This window comes from Leopardus geoffroyi, chromosome E2 (assembly GCF_018350155.1).
Source record: "Leopardus geoffroyi isolate Oge1 chromosome E2, O.geoffroyi_Oge1_pat1.0, whole genome shotgun sequence".
Classification (NCBI taxonomy): Eukaryota; Metazoa; Chordata; class Mammalia; order Carnivora; family Felidae; genus Leopardus; species Leopardus geoffroyi.
In genome coordinates, this window is record NC_059335.1 from 60236346 (window position 1) to 60252307 (window position 15962).

The following is a 15962-nucleotide window of genomic DNA, read 5'->3' on the forward strand; positions in this document are numbered from 1 at the left end:
ACCGTGTCCTCCCCGGGTCCCGGGGGGAGCTGGATCTGATCTGCATCTGGCACACCGTCGGGGGGCCGGGGGGGCGAGGTTTCCCCTTCCCGACGGGAGGGGCGCTAGCCACCCCTCTGCCCGCCCCTTTCCCTCTCCCCGAGCCGTGGGCCTGTCTCCCCGTCATCGCGGTGGCCGGCCTTCCCCCGTGTGCATGCTGAGCTCTGGGCGTTTGCATGTCACATCACCCTTGAGAAAGCCCAAGTCTGGGGCTTGTGGCGATTTTCAGTTTGCAGAGGCACAGACGAGTTGCTTCCACAAGAGGCCGGGAGCGCCATCGTCTGCTGGTCCTGGAGCCCTTCCTCGCGGAGCTCTCTCGCGGGCGAGGTGGCCAGAGAGAAGACTGGGCGGCTCGCCGGGGTGGCCAGCCTGGGTGTGGGGAGACCTGGGAGAACTAACGAGTCCGGAGCGTTTGACACCATGTGCAGCGGTGCCTCTCTCCAGACCTGGTCAAGGGTGTCGGGTCTGCTGGAGTCAGAGGTCAGGTGTCAGCAGTGCACGCAGCCCCTTGGCTGCCCGGGTCCCAGAGACCTGCAGCTCCCCAGGCACCAGACCCCGTCCCTCCTGTGTGCCCTGCTCCTGCAGTCAAGCGAGACTCGGGGCTTTTCGTTACGTAAAACGGTACTTTTGAGATTTTAAGATCACGAATGGCGCAGTTGTCGGGGTTAAGGAAAGCACGTGTGACAGGGAACAAAGTTTCCACAAGGAGAGGAAAAAGGTCGCAATGCTCTGAATAGGAGGTCAGGGGAAGGTGCTCTCCAGTGATAGACTTCCAGCTTCACTGCTGGGAGGTCAAGGGTGGGAAGGGAGAGGGGTGGGGGTGGGGGAGGTCCACAGAACAGGACGGGGGAGCCCCGAGCCCTCACGGAAGGGCTCCGCAGTGAGGAGAGTACGGGCCGGTCTGCGCAGCCCTGGAGCCCCTCGTCCCCCCGAGCTGGCCGTCTGCCTCCCCCGCGGGGCAGGGCAGCAGATCCGTTTTCTCACGTGGGACGTGCCTGGCTTCCACGCGGCTTCTTCTCAGAGCACTTCCGGGGCTGTGCGTGGGTTCTTGTCGCCCCAGAGGCCGGTGGGCTCCAGGTGGCTGTCCTGCTGCTGGAACCCGAGGGAGCCCCCCTCCCGACCCCTGGCGCTAACACTCTCGGGACCACTCTTGCTTGCTGTCCTTCCGGGCGCCAGCAGGCCGAAAACAAGCACGGTGTTTAGAAGTCGCTGGTGAAGCTCCCCTGCGGCAGTTGTGGAGGGAATCGGTTGGAGGCTAGAGTTCGTTTGGTGTCCCCGCTTCCGGACACCGAGACCCAGGTGTCGGGTCTGGGCGGCACCTCGGCTGGCGCCACGGGGCCTTCTGCCACCAGACTCGCGAGGGCTGTGGGCAGCTTTCCCCGGCTGCGGACCGGCTGACGGTGCACGGCGCTCTGCGTTCTGTGTGCTTTTCACTGCGGTCGTGGGGCCAGCCTGGCCCCGGGGAAGCCCGACTGGAAGGCAGTGGGGTGTTCACGGGTCACAATGTTACATCTTGTCTCTGAGATGGATCGCAGGAAACCGCGGCGGCTCTTTTGGAAACGACGCGCTGGTTTCTGGTCAGCCGTAGGTGTCCGCACCTCTCCTTTGTGACCTTGGGGGTCGCCCCGGGGCTCTTGGCCGTGCTCTGGAAGCTGGGAGAGCAGTTCGCCAACAGCCCCCGGGGAGGATCCTTCTGGAGCGCGTTCGAGTTGAGCACGGGGTGCTTTGGACTCGTGAGCTTACGTGAGACTGTGTCCTGTCTCTCCCAGAGGACTACCCCAACGGCACCTGGCTGGGCGACGAGAACAACCCGGAGATGCGGGTGCGCTGTGCCATCATCCCGTCCGACATGCTCCACATCAGCACCAACTGCCGCACCGCGGAGAAGATGGCGCTGACGCTGCTGGACTACCTCTTCCACCGGGAGGTGCAGGCCGTGTCCAACCTGTCGGGCCAGGGCAAGCACGGCAAGAAGCAGCTCGACCCCCTCACCATCTACGGGATCCGGTGTAAGTGTGGCCTTGGTCTCTGCTCACCTCCGCTGGGGCCTGGTCGCGGGAAGGGTCTGGCTGAGGGCGGGTCGTATAAGGTGGCACCTCGGGGCCGAGTCTGGACCCACGCTGTTGGCTCGAGAGGATGCTGGCCTCGGCACTAGTCGCAGAGCCGGGAGAGGAACTTCCGGATGGTGAACATCGCCGGTGCCTGCCCGTGGGAAGGACCGGGGGCGCACGGGCCTTTCAGACCCTGGCCTCGCTGGTCCTCAGGCCGTTCCGAGGCCTGGAGAGGAGCAGAGCCAGAGCCTTCCCCATCCTCTGCTGACCGCGGCCTTTGCCTGGCTTCCCCCTGGCGTGAGCAGGGTGCTGTCTCCCTCTTCCCTTTCCAAGAGGGCTATTGATGGGCTGACCTCCCGACCGTAGCCGGCGGAGCTCATGGTGCTGGTCCTGATATCCTCACGGCCTGTGTGGTGCGCCTCCTCTTTGAAGAGGGCCCCGTGCTCAAGTCAGTGATCCCTGTGTACCACTGGTGACATTTAGGGGGTGCAAGTGGCCCTGCGGGTGGCCCACATCCTTATCGGCAGCACCCGCTTTCCTCTCACCCCTGGGCTCGTCCGATCCACAGGGCCCGTCCGACTCCGGGACGCGTTGACGTGGCTTATGACATAGACACAAAATGAAGCAGAAAGACACGAGACGCGAGACTTCTAACAGAAAGGCTGGGTAGCCGCGTGTGGGACCCAGGTTCTGGAGGGCCACTGTGCTTGAATGGGAGGTTTAAGTCTCATCTAGCAAAGGGCGGGGAAGTGAGTGAGTTACCTGGAACTCACTATCTCAGACCAGGGAAGGGTGCTGTCCCACCTGGAAGGAGTCGTTTTTGTCACAGGAAACTCTCTGACGTCGATCCACGAGCCTTCTGTTGGGGACAGAGAGAAACAGAAAGACTTTTTCCGTAGATGTTGTAAGAATAGCAGGTATGTCTTTACCTGTTCTCTTATACTTTAGATTAAAACTGAGCATTTTCTCCTGACTGTAGATCTTCCTGGCAGCCGCTAAGAAACAGAACCCAGGTCCCTCTTACATACACTACAGTGGCTCGTCGCCGTGGTGTCCCCATTTCTTGGCCCTTCACTTTCTGCCTCTCCTGTCTGACCCGCTAGGGGTGTCTGTCACGGATCCTGAGAACCCTCCCTGATACTCTTCTGAGAGGCCGTTCATGTAACCAGCCGACATCAGCCCCCGAGGTGGGGCGAGAGCGGTTCACGGTCGGCGGCGGACTTTTCCTGAGGGCCAGGCTCTGTGGGCCGCGGGGTGTCTTGGAACCTCTCCGCCCTGGAAGTGGCCACTGACAAAACAAGTAGGCCCCGCTGTGTTCCAACAAAACGGTATTTTTCAACAGCAGGCGGTGGGCTGCCGCCGTCCGCCAGCCCCCGGTCTGGAGTGTGATGCCAGCCGGGACCCTCCGGTGTGCCTGCGCCACTCTGGTCTCTGGGCACGTGGTGTGTGTGCAGCCCGAGGGCTCGTGCTGGCATGTCGACAGGCCGCCGTGGGGTGGTGTGTGACCCCGTGACCCATAGTGCCCTGTGTGGCGGGTTTGTGAAGGTGAGGGAGCCGTGGTCCCCGATTCCCGATGGCTCTGCGGGCCGTCAGGTGTTTGTAAATGGCCATGGCCCTGACAGCGTGTCAGGGGCTCGGAAGGGGAGCCCTGATGGAGAGGCTCCGTCTGTGGCCTGGACCGGGCCCAGGGCTGCGTGGGCACAGTGGCCTCCGGTTGGGGGGCTGCTCTTCCCATGGGGAGTCGACAGGGCTCCTAGGACCGGAGGCTGGAGGGTGGTTGCCTCTCATTTGGAGACGCGCCTTGGAGCATCAGTCCAAGGAGTACGGGCGCCCTGTGTGCAGGCCGTGACGTGCAGGTTATTAGGCAGAGGTTTGGAGAAGGTTCCCTGGAGGTGGTGGGGAGGCCGGGGGTGGGGGGCCCAGAGCAGAAGCACGTGGTGGTGGGGCCAGTGTGCTGGTGCCCAGGGAGACTGTGTGTGTGTGTGTGGGGGGGGGGGGGGGATTCGTGCTGCATCAGCCAGACAGGCCGGTTCTGTTCCTGTGTGTGGGATCTGGGCTCTCCCATGAGCCCTCCGCCATCCGGGAAACCGAGCTGTCTTCCTGGGGCATCAGGAGGCGCAAGATGCTGGCATTTGCCGCGCAGTAGGGGCTCAGCACGGGAGCTGTCCGTTTCCCCCGGCCTCGCAGGTTCAGGGCACGTCCCCTGGGAGGTTGGGGCGTCCCCTGTGCTCACCAGCTGTGATGCACCCATGCCGGCCGGGCGAGCCGAGCCCTCCCCCGGAAGGTAACGCAGCCCCAGACGGCCTCTCCTTGTGAGCTCCTGGGGGATGGAAAGGTGCCCGCATTCGCACCTGGCATCCGTGCCTTTGGTGCCCGGTACCGCGGAGACACGTGGTAGTGCGGGTTGTGAAACTGCTCTGGGGAGGGGGGCGGGGCGCCAAAGCAGGGTGACCTTCAGGGAGACTGAAGAAGGACGGTGTCGTAGTGGGGCTGTGTTGAGAGACTAACGCGGGGGTACGGCCCAGGTTGCAGCAGTAGAAGCAGAGGGGGGCAGACAGACTCCAGGAATTCTGGAGACACGAGCAAGGCTTGGCTGAACCGAGACCCAGGAGGTCAGATCGCCCGATTTCTCTGCAGCAGAGGACCGACTGACCATCAGAAACTTCTGAGTTGCCAGCACAGTGGTTGTATTTGCTTCGAAGCCAGGTGGTGGGGGCCTGTGAGTGTTTCGGCGGGAGACCGGCCCGCCCGCGTGTTCCTGTGGGGGCCCGAGGAAGAGTTCTGGGGTGCCGGGCTGTCCGGGGGCCGGCGGAGCGCCGCCACAGACAGCTGCTTTGTGCGAGCAGCCACACTTGGCCTGTTTCTTTCCCAGGCCGGGGCGGCCTGCGGGTGTCCGTGAAGTGGGAGGGGTCCCTGACCCCGACGACGTGTGTTCGCTGTTTTTTCACATGTGATTTGCAGAGAATGAAGGAGTGGCTTTTCCAAAGGAAAACAGTCCCCTGCGCTCAGTTGTGAGAGACCGTCCACAGGGAGCCTTCCTGGAGCCGTGGGGCCGCCCTCACCGACTCCCTCCCTCCGACGAGGCCTGTTGAGAGAGCAGGCGAGGAGTCGCCTGGAACTAGGCTGGAACTAGCCATCTAACCGTGGCTCTGAGCTTGTGGCCCCATCCACCACGTGCGGCCTGCGTTCTCAGCTTCCCAGCCAGAGGAGCAAGAGGGGCGCGGGCTCGGGGCCCGGAGCCCTGCAGACCCCGGGGCGGGCTGCACCTTTGCTGTGGGCGGGCAGGTGGGATGTGGCCCTCGTGAGAGCCCGGCTCCGTCACACGTGCCTGGAGCAGGTGAGGGTGGAAGCGGGGTGTCGGGGGCCTGGGCGGAGCTCGAGGAGTGGCTGGGTGGGCGGGCGGGGTGCCTAGTCCCATTGCACACCCACCTGCCTGCCGGCTCCTCCCATCGCGAAGCCTGGGCTTTTCCCCCCGGCCCCTAGTGGCCGGGGCACAGTCCTGGGCTGAAGGGGCACAGGCGGGCTGGGTTTGAGTCAGGACTCCGGAGGGTTGACCGCATGGCTTTGAGCCAGTCCCATGTGCCCTGTCACGCGTACTCGGACAGCAGCCCGCAAGGGGGCGGGGGCACCATCTACACACACTAGGCCCCTGTTGTCGTCGTCTCCCCGCAGCCCGTCCTGGACTTCCTGTGAGAAGCTGTTCACCGGGTGAGGGGCCCTCTCAGTGGGAACCTTTAGATGTGATTTCGAGGTGTTAAAAGTAGTTGATTTTTTCTAACTTTGGGCCGGTTCAAATGGTTGCACAAGAACCAGAACACAACAGGTGAAGCAGTGGATCGGACTGCTGAGGGCCGAGTGGCGAGAGTGGCTCGGTGGCTTTGTCGCGCCCGCCTCTGTTTTCAGCTTCCTGCAGACCCGGGAGCCTCGCTCACAGCTTCCAGAACACGACAGCTGCTGCTGCCAAGTGCAGTCATCACGGGGAGGATTCTCATCTAAATTTCCCCTTTTTGTTTGTCAACAGAAGTAGTTTTCTCCCTTTACTTTCTCTGGGGAAAAGGAATTCTGAAACATCCATAGGCCGTGTGTCTGAGAACCGCTTTTCTAACGAGGGAATGTGCGTTTTCGGGAGGGAAGCGGTGCCTAAAATACTCCCTGAAAAATACACGCTTTTCAGGGTGCAGCTTTAGGGCTCCCACGGATTGGAGGGCTCCCTCAGACTCGGGTAAGCTAGCTGTATAGGTCATGTGCCGTGTGTACAAGCAGCACGTTACCATAGCCGTAAACGTCTGGAACGTTTTCGGGCGGGGCTCTCAGCTGTTGCCTTCTTCCCCTCGATTTGCAAATACGGCTTTCGTTCTTACGGTTCATCCCAGCGAATCACCGAGCCTCTCCTGGACTGTAATGTGGAGCGAGTTGCTCGCCCGCGTGAGTTGCTAGAAACGCGACGAAAGCACCTGTCGGGTGGACAGTCGCAGACCTCTGAAGGTATCAGCGAAGCCTGCTGGTGTGGAGGTGAGGTCCCGTGGGGCCCCCGAGCCCTCGGGAGGTGGTCTGAACTCCACTTGGCACACGCCAGAGCCCTGTGTTCACAGGGGATGGCGGCCCCCCGGTCCGTCCCAGCAGCTGCGCCAGTAGAGGGTGGTGTTTCGTGACCGCGCAGCCGTGACGCAGAAGCTGGTTGGCGCCCACCTGCGTGAGCTGAGGTGCGCTCCCCTGGTGCGCTCGGGGCGTCCCGGGGCGGCGTCACAAGAGTCACAGAGCGCCGCGCGCTGGGGGCTCAGAGCAGCAGGGAGTCCCCCTTCTCTCCGCCCCGGAGGCCGGAAGCCTGCGATTCTGGAGCCGGCTGGCAGCGTGGGACAGCACGGCTCCTGTCACTGCTCGTGTCCTCCCCGTGGACACGCTCCTCTCCTCTCCTTGTCAGGACACCAGTCCCGTGGGATCCCAGCACACCTGCGCCGGCCTTCTTTCCAAGGGAGGTCACGTTCTGAGGTTCTGGGAAGGACGTGGATTTCGGAAGACACTTCACGGGGCACAGGGCTCGGGTTCTCCGGAGCTTCATACTCGAACGCGGTGTCTTACGCGGCTTCTGCGGGGGTGCCCGGCACGTGTGTTTGGTAACGCCGAGGCGCCAGAGGGAGTGCAGAGGGGGGCAGGTTTGGTGAGCACAGGTGAAAAGGTGAATAGTCGGGGCCCTGGCTCACAGGTCGCCCGGACACAGGGCCTTGGGGAGGCCCTCAGCCTCCCTTTCCTGCTTCTCCTCAGTCGGGACCATCACTGCCTGGGGAGCGGGGCTCACCTGGCTCTGCGGCCTGGACGCTGGACAACACACAGTCTATGGGGAGGCGCGGTGACCCGTCCTCCTCACTCGGGGGCTAAAGATTTCTGTTGTTTTTCTAGGTCAGTTGCTGTCAAGTGAAGACCAATTCTAAGAAATAAATTTCTGGCATGCAGTCTTCTGTTCTTTCCCCTTGAACTTGAGGTTACGTGAGCAGTGATAGTGGTTTTCATTCCTCTGTGGCTGATGAGCCCCATGCCACCCACCGAGGATGTGAGATCGCCAGCTCTGTTTCTTTTTCCCACAGTGCGTCTCAGCCCTCTGTGGGGCTCATTGTTGGAGAGCTGGAGTGTGGTTTTATGATTTGAACCACCCGTGTCGGGATGGGCGTTCCGGGATGTGGGAAGGCACTTAATGGTGACGGAGCTTCAGCTCTTTGGGAGGGAGGGGGTGAGCAGACAGCTTGCCGGGGAAGCAGCAGAAGCAGGCTCAGAGGGACCGTAATTTTGGGGGGCGGCTGAGAGGGTTTGCCTGCTGAGCACTCTCCCCCAAGATGGTGAGGGGACAAGTGGCTTGCCTTCCGGAGGAGATGAACCCCCACAGCTGCCTGGGGACCCCATGTGCTGGGGAAGGCACCGGAAGCTGCCTGGAGGTGGCCGCGTCTCCTGCACAGGGTCGCTGCTCACTTTTGTCCGAGGTCTCCTTTGTGTCCGTGGGTGGGGCCTCGCGTGCTGTGTAGGGCAGGGAGGTGCTCCTGGGGGTTATGTGGCCATTTCTCCTCCACCCAGCTGGGTGCCGGGAGGCCTGGACGTTAGCCTCTCCCGACAGTTCTGCAGGCTCCGAAGCTAGCGTGTTGACTGTCTAATTTTGTGTGTTTTTCTTGTGACCATCACATGTGAAAGGTGTTTATGGGGGTGTGGGGAGAGAGAGAGAGAAAGCCCCCACTAGGGAGGATCAGAGAGAGGGTGAGAGAGAATCCCAAGCAGGTTCCAAACTGTCAGCACAGAGCCCAGCATGGGGCTTGGCGTCACAACCGTGAGATCGTGACCTGAGCCGAAACCAGGAGTCGACACTTAACCACCTGACGCACCCAGGCGCCTCTCAAAGTAACCTCTTTGTCACTCGTTATAAGACGTCTCTTCCACCGTTTGTTCGTTAAGCTGCGGTGCTCCGTGCTGTCCGAAAAGACAGGTGCGCTTTCGGGAAAGTCGGAGAAAGCCGCATTTCCAGGCAGCACAGAGCGGTCTGAGGCTGCACCCCGACACCTCCGCGAGCCCCCTGAGGGCAGAGCCGAAGCCTGCATGTGGGCACCTTGGGGCGCACCTTCCCCCTGCGCCCGGTGCTCTCCTCGGGGAGCCGGCTGCACTGCTGACCCGACGGCGTCCCTGGCGGCCGCGGGGTGGGTGCTGCCGAACGTGCTGTTGTCAGGAATACGCAGCGAGGTCTCCGGAGAATTTAAAAACGGCTGCTGTGTAACTATACAGATGTATGTTTTTTCTTCAAAGGGTGTAAGCCAGGCTTTGAACTGGTAAATTGGTTTTTACAAAGTGGAACTTAAATGTTAATGTCACACATTCATATGTGTCGTGTACGTTCATGTCTGTTACCAAGTATTTAAAATTTCAGGCAACGTCATTAGTTCCTAGCAGCATTCGGGAGGCTTCTCCCTGCCTGTGCCGGTGTGGGGACAGGAGGGTGGGGTTTATTTAGGTCCTCTTACTGAAGCGCGTCCCGGGAAGGGCGTTCTGATGGCGCTGGGTTGCCGTTTCCCCTCTCTCGGCACCGCTGTCCTCGGCTCTGCCATGACACCAAAGTTGGTAACCAGCCCAGAACGTTCAAGTCAATCCCTTGAATTTAAAGCCATCGTGGGGCACGTGGCAGCCACTCAGTAAATATTGATCGATGATTGGTGGCTATTTTAGAGGTGACCTGGAAATCAGCAAGCAAGGAGTTGGGCCTCATTTGTGTATTTCCTTCTGTGCACGAGGCTTGCAAAATGCAGCTGGAAGTTCCTTGGATTATTTTCCTTTCTGATCCCGTAAATCCTGTGTCTCCTCAACCCAAGGCCTTTTCATCTGGATGACAGAAATTTTGGTTGTCGTATTTAGAGTCGGAGGTCTTAAGCACATGCTCGTGAAGTCAAGACGCACCTTTCCGAGAGAGAAGAAACTTGATTCTTCTGTGAATTTAGGAAAACGAGCACTCCCTTTGTGGTGATTGTCTGGCCGGTGGTCTCGGCAGGAGGAGGTCTTAGGGATCAGGCGGCCGTCACGCTCTCCGCGGGCAGTGTAAACGCGGCCTTCCTAGCAGTCAAAGCAGGAAGTTTTTCAGCTCCGTCTTTTTATTATGAAAGTTTTGAATTTCACCCACGTGTTTTCCTGTGAGTCGGAGAAGTTCCGCGAGCCGCTCGAGTGGAGGTCATCCAGTCGAAGAGCGTTTCTTGTGGTTCCCACGGTGGTGACTGACTTCCTGTTGTCTCGGCAGAGAAGAGGCCAAGGGTCCAGTGAGGGTCTCTGTCGGCCCCCTGCGCCTCAGTGGCCTGCCGGATCCCCCGTTTCCTTGTGGGGGAGGGAGGACTCCGGTGCCGTTCAGTCACGTTCTGAGAGCGCTCTGTGGTGTAAGTGGTTGACGAGTGTGGGCGTCAGTAAGATGCCCCGCCGGGCCCAGAGGAAACAGGGCAAGGCCGCATGTGCCTCGGGGAGCGGGGCTGCGGGCTCTCGGGGATAAAGACTGATGTGCCCGCGGGGCATTTTCATCCTGACCGGGCGCAGAGGGAGGGCACAGCGAGTCACAGAAGCCGGCCTCGGACTCGGGCGGCGACGGAAGTGTGTCTTCAGGTGGATCGTGACCGCGTTTAGTCCACCGGGGCCGGGGCATCTGCCGTGTGCCCGGGCAGTCTGGGCTCTTGGCACAGCACACACAGTAACTGTGTCCATCCTCTAGGTGTCAGCCGGACAGGCTGCGGGTGGGAGGGACTCGGGGTCCCACGGGCTGGTTCCGGGCAGGGCCGCTGAGGTCGAGTCTGAGCCGAGACTGGGGAGAAGGGGGACGGCCGCGGGCCCGGAGGCACGGGCGGAGGGGAGCTGGTGCTTGCGGACGCGGCTCCAGGGCGTCGTGGGCTTCGGTTTTGATCTCGACCATCAGGCCCCTGAGTGCCGTGTGTGGGGTGTGAGGGGACGTGGTTGAGCGCGGGCGTCCTGGAGGCCCGTGGGGCCCGGCACCCAGCCGGCCGCCTCGTGGACCGGTCAACGTGTGAATGTGTGACGTCACGGGTCCCTGCTGGTGAGGCTCTCAGCCCCCGGCCACGTGTCGCTGTCCCGTGTTCGTGTGGCTCGCACACGGCTGGGACGTGAGGGGTGGCCTTCGTCTCGCCGTCCTTTAACACGGGGTGTGTGCTTTCAGGTCACCTTTTCTATAAATTTGGGATCACGGAGTCTGACTGGTATCGAATCAAACAGAGCATCGACTCCAAATGTCGGACAGCCTGGCGGCGAAAACAGCGAGGCCAGAGCCTGGCCGTCAAGAGCTTCTCGAGGAGAACGCCGTCCTCATCTTCGTACGGCGCTTCAGGTACGCTCCGTTTGGAGTCCCGAGTGGGGCGCCCTGGGGGGCTCGGGGGGAGCGGGCCAGCACCACCCACAGCCCCCCTCAGCGCGGCAATGGGGATCCCGGCTCCGTGCACGCCCTGCAGGTGAGTTATCTCGGGACCACCGTGGGTGCTGCGTGGGGCTCCCTGAGCGGCAGGATGGGGCCGGGCCTGGCGGCGAGCACTGTGTCCTGTCCTCCCTCCGCCAGGTTACCGAGTGCGCCGCTGGGTTCTTGTCCTTGCTGGTGTCTGCGTGGGGGGCGCAGACGAGGCGGGGGTCAGCCCGGGTCGTCGTGCTCATCGCTGCCGCTCTGAGTTAGACTTCCCCAAAAGAGCACGGGGACATTCCAGATTTTCCCCTCGGGCATCGTGGGAGGACTGGCTTTTCCGAAGCAGAAGGTTCACCAGGAACGCCGCTGTGACTTCGGTGTTGCTTTTTTTAAAGCTTTTTAAAGAAACCTCCACAACGTCTCCCTTGGCCTCGGCTCATAGAACCGAAGCCCCCATCGGGGTCGGGGTCAGGACCCCGGGGCGGTGTGGGCAGGGTCAGCCGGATTCTCGTTCCGCAGCACTGTGGCAACAGACCCGGTGGCCCGGCATGCTTGCGGGGTCTTGCCTTTCTGAAGCAGACCTCCGGAAGCGGCTTCCCTCTCGTCGTCTCGGTAGCGACTTGCGAGCAATCCCTGACGACGAGGGGCGGCCACACGCGTCATGCCCCCAAGCCGTGCTTCTCTGAGCGGCAGTATTGAGGGACCTTCCAGCCAGGGATCTAGGCCCTTCTGGCACAACGAGGAATCCCGTTTGGGGAACTGAGGGAGGTAGCGACCGTACGATGTGCTGAAGAGGTGGCCTCTGAAGAGTAGCCCACCTTCGTGGGTCTCGGGCGGGCGGGCGTGGACGCCATACACTCAGGGAGGGAGGTTTCAGGCGGGCCCGGGATTGGCCGCCCTCTCCCTGGGGTCCGAGGGACCTAGCACGGACCTGGCCCGTGGCTGGTGCTCAGTGTCTGTCCCGAAGGAGCGAGGAGGAAGGGCAAGATGAGACTTTCTCTGTGGAGACCGCGCGGCCCCGGTTCAGGACCCCCGGGGAAGCGGCCCGGAGCCGCGAGTTTCTGACAGGCAGCGGGGGTGCTCTCGGGCGGGCCAGCACCATGTTTGAGGGTGGAAGGTGTTGAGTCCGGTGAGCGGTTGGGCGGGTGGGCTGGGGGACGCCGACTCTGCTTCCCACCCCCTGATCGGAGACTCGGGGGGTCTTAGCCTCCGGCTCAGGCGTGATTCCTGCTGTGTGGTGGTGGCGTTCTGACTTGTTTCATACTTGGGATTTTTCATCTCCCTTCCAGTCAGTAGTGTTCCTTTCAACTAAATGATAGTAGTTCTGTTTACCGAGACAGGAGTTTCTTCGATCGTTTCTTTGTTTACTAAGCCTGTCAGCATTTCTTCTAAGATGCTTTGGGTTTGAGTAACTGTCAGGTGCTGGCGGCTTCTCGTGGTCGGTGAGTGGCCGCCGTGCAAGCTTGTCTTTGCTTCCCGAGTGCCCTGGGCGGGCTTGGCACGCGGGGCGTGAGCCCAGCGTCTCAGGACGCCCTGTCTGGAATAGACAGTGTCTGGGAAACCCCGGCCACCCGCCGACACCGGTGGCTTTGGAAGAACAACAGTAGCCCCTCGCGTGGCCTCGGCGGCGGCTCCTCTCTCGGGAGCGCGGCGCACTGGCACGGGGAGGGGGCAGGGCTGCCCTCGTCTTGCCCTTCCCGGAAGCGGGTGTCATTCCCGCGTGAGAAGGCTGCTGCCAGCCCCGGGTGGTGCGCAGGGAGGAGGAGGAGGAGGAGGAAGAGGACGAGGAGGAGGACGGAGGTGGTGCTCTTAACAAGCCTTGGGAGGGAGACGAGCGCGCGGTTCCTTCCCCGGGGCCCGCGCGCCTGGGGTGGGTCGAGGAGGCGCTCTGAGCTGCTGTAGCCCGTCCCCGGCTCCTGCTCGCGCCCCGCAGCCGGCCCTTCCCCTGCGGCCCGCCGGCAGCCAGAGCTGCCTGCCGCGCGCCTGGAATCGAATTCTCGAGAGACCCGGAGCGTGTTTTTCTCTTACCACGCTTTTAAAAAAGTCCATTGCTTTGGAAGTTCCTGTTGATGTAATTGTTTGCCATTTTATTGTACTGCATGCTTGACTAAATTCGAGAAAACCAAGTCGGTGATTAGCTAACGGGACTCTGGCAGGTTCTCCTTGCTCTGTTTGCACGCTCTCAGCTTCACAAAGCACATCTGAGACTGAAGGCTATTCTGGTGACAGAAATAATCCGGGAAAATGCAGCTAAGCCAGGATTCCTGGCTTAATTTGGAATTGGTAGTCATTCCGGCAGGGTTTGTCTTATTTATTTTGGAATTACCAGATAAAAAAGGGATTTCCAAATAAATAATATAAAGGAAATTCTGAGCCGAGGCTAGTTTATTTAAAGCTGAATTAGCGCGGTCCGTGAGTTCGAGCCCCGCGTCAGGCTCTGGGCTGATGGCTCAGAGCCTGGAGCCTGTTTCCGATTCTGTGTCTCCCTCTCTCTCTGCCCCTCCCCCGTTCATGCTCTGTCTCTCTCTGTCCCAAAAATAAATAAACGTTGAAAAAAAAAAATTCTTTAAAGCTGAATTAGTACTGCCCGTTTGAACACAAACCATACAATCCCTAGTGTCATTGAATTCATAAAACACCAATTTATTAAAACATTTGTCTTGTACCGTCCCACCTGGCAACACCACGGAAACTTGTAAGTGCTTAAGTTAAAGGTGGCTGCATTTCACGGTTTAAACTGCAGCCCGGCGCACTCCCTGCCGGCCTCATCAGTGAGTCGAAGGCCTCAGGAGGGTGTCTGTGCAGCGCCCAGTATTTTAGAGCTGCAGAGAACCGTTTCGTAACAGTCCACTGCCTGCCCATCTGTGGGTGCAGCGGTCTCTCCTCTGGACGAAGAGGGGAGCAGGGGTGTGGGGGCTCTTGGAGCGGCCTGCCTTTCTGTTGCACACTCTTTCCTTTGTATAATTATAGGGAGCTGTTGATTAATTGGCAGATTCAAGAATTTGAGTCTTAGGTTTGAAAAGCATTTACTTGCTACCCGTATGTCCTGTCTTCTGCAGTTACTTTAGAACCTTTGGGGTTCTAATTCTTCTTGGATCTCTGAACCCCTTGAGAACTGGCACGATCAGCTGATGTTTATTGACACTAGAACGGGAATTATTTGAGCATCTATTTAGTTATGTAGTTACGACTAACCTGCAGAGTGGACTCTAAGTGTTTTGGTCACGTACCCTCTTCAAGAGGTTGGAAAGTGCGTATTCCTCCTTACGTATTTTTAAGTCGACATTTTAAAACGTTGACACCTGAAGCTTTTCATTAGACTTTGAAGTCATTGAGAAGGATGTAATTTCTGGCATAACGCAAGTATTAACATTTTAACACCATTATGTTAGTTTTTAAAACATAGGCAGCGAGGGGCGCCTGGGTGGCTCAGTCGGTTGAGTGTCCGACTTCGTTTCAGATTATTATCTCATGGTTTAGTTCATGGGGTTGAGGCTTGCATGGGGCTCTGTGCTGACAGCTCAGAGCCTGGAGCCTGCTTGGGGTTCTGTGTCTCCCTCTCTCTCTGCCCCTCCCCCACTCATGCTCTCGTTCTCTCTCTCTCAAAAATAAACATTAAAAAAATATTAAAATGTTATGAGGTGGAATGTATATACTGTGTCAATTTAATGCCCATGGAATAGAAGAAAAATACACTCATTTTTCGTCTTTTTTCTCCTTTGTGTTAACAGTCCACATCTCGCTGAGTCCCATCCTGTTGTGTTTACGTTTTCTTAATGTCCGTCCACCGTAATTCTCTGCGGAAAAATTGTATGCACAAAATCAAAACGTTTTTTCTGAGCCTTTAATTTTTTGAGCATTTAAGAATATTCTGTTAAGGTATCATTACAACTAAAATTAATACGCAACATGTCAACACAAAGGTCTCGTTTGGGATTAAACAGAGGAAGTGAAGGTTTATTGGAAATGCATCTTTAAACAAGAGGGTGGAGAGTTTTTTCCATAGAGGGCTTAATTGTCCGTGAACAAATACCGATAACGTACTGGTGAGAAGCAGGGTGTAACCCCAACTTTGTGCTTCTGTTTCACTTCTGCTGACGAATCCTGAGCAACTCGTTTAAACAAGCAGATGAGACTCCTCTGTCAGAATAGTCCTTCCCCGGACTCCTGTCCCCCGGTCAGAAACCTCGATCCCCAGCACTGACAACTCATGACTCTACAGGATGCCATGGCCCCTTCACTGGGACCTGCCGACTACTGTCCGGGAAGGAGGGGTTTCCTTTCCTCTTTGGGGGAAGGTGGTGCTGGGGAGGGAGGGAAGCCCAGAGGCGTGCCCATGGCTGGCCTGTCCCCCGCTGGTTGCTGAGGCCCTCTGTACTTCCCTGCAGAGACCGTGATGAGCACGCCGCCCCCCGCCAGCGAGATGCCGCAGCCTCCGCCACAGGCCCTGCACTACGCCCTGGCCAACGCCCAGCAGGTCCAGATCCACCAGATCGGAGAGGACGGACAGGTCCAAGTAGTATGTGCCCTTCTCGCTAGTCTGCCTCCACCGGGGCCAGGGCAGGCAGGGTGGGGGCGTGGCCGGTGGGGAGGGCGGGCCCCAGCTTCCCCTGCGTTTCCGGGTCGTGCCATGGTAGCTTGGGGTGAGGTCAGAGCGCCAGTCTAAAGAAGTGGTTCGGGGTGTCGGTTCTGCATCTCCTAAATGAGGGTGGTTCCCGAGGGGCTGTGTCCTTGTCGGTGTCCCCTCGTGGCTCCCCTGCACGTGCTGCCCCCGTGGCCGCCGTCAGCTCTGGGGGGTCAGGCCATTCGACCATCCCTGCCCTTCCCTGTTATCCTGGGAGGCGCTGTCGATGCATCGTAGATAGTCTTCTCATTTCGGAAACAGGGGCACCCTTTTCCTGAGGGAAGAAAATTTCCTCCTGGGGTCAGTGGAAAGAGCTAGTGAGTGGCCTCAGGGATCG

At 59.5% G+C, this 15962-nt stretch overlaps 1 protein-coding gene across 8 annotated transcripts in view; it reads left to right on the forward strand.

The window, feature by feature from the left end:
• The window catches only part of LOC123577752 (BTG3 associated nuclear protein), a 112563-nt gene that overhangs the window by 62559 nt on the left and 34042 nt on the right, over window positions 1-15962 (forward strand). For all 8 annotated transcript variants that reach the window (XM_045439951.1, XM_045439948.1, XM_045439950.1 and 5 more), the window contains 3 exons: window positions 1809-2048; window positions 10768-10935; window positions 15390-15520. In XM_045439951.1, the coding sequence (XP_045295907.1) occupies window positions 1809-2048; window positions 10768-10935; window positions 15390-15520 (539 nt within the window). The remainder of the gene's footprint in view (window positions 1-1808; window positions 2049-10767; window positions 10936-15389; window positions 15521-15962) is intronic.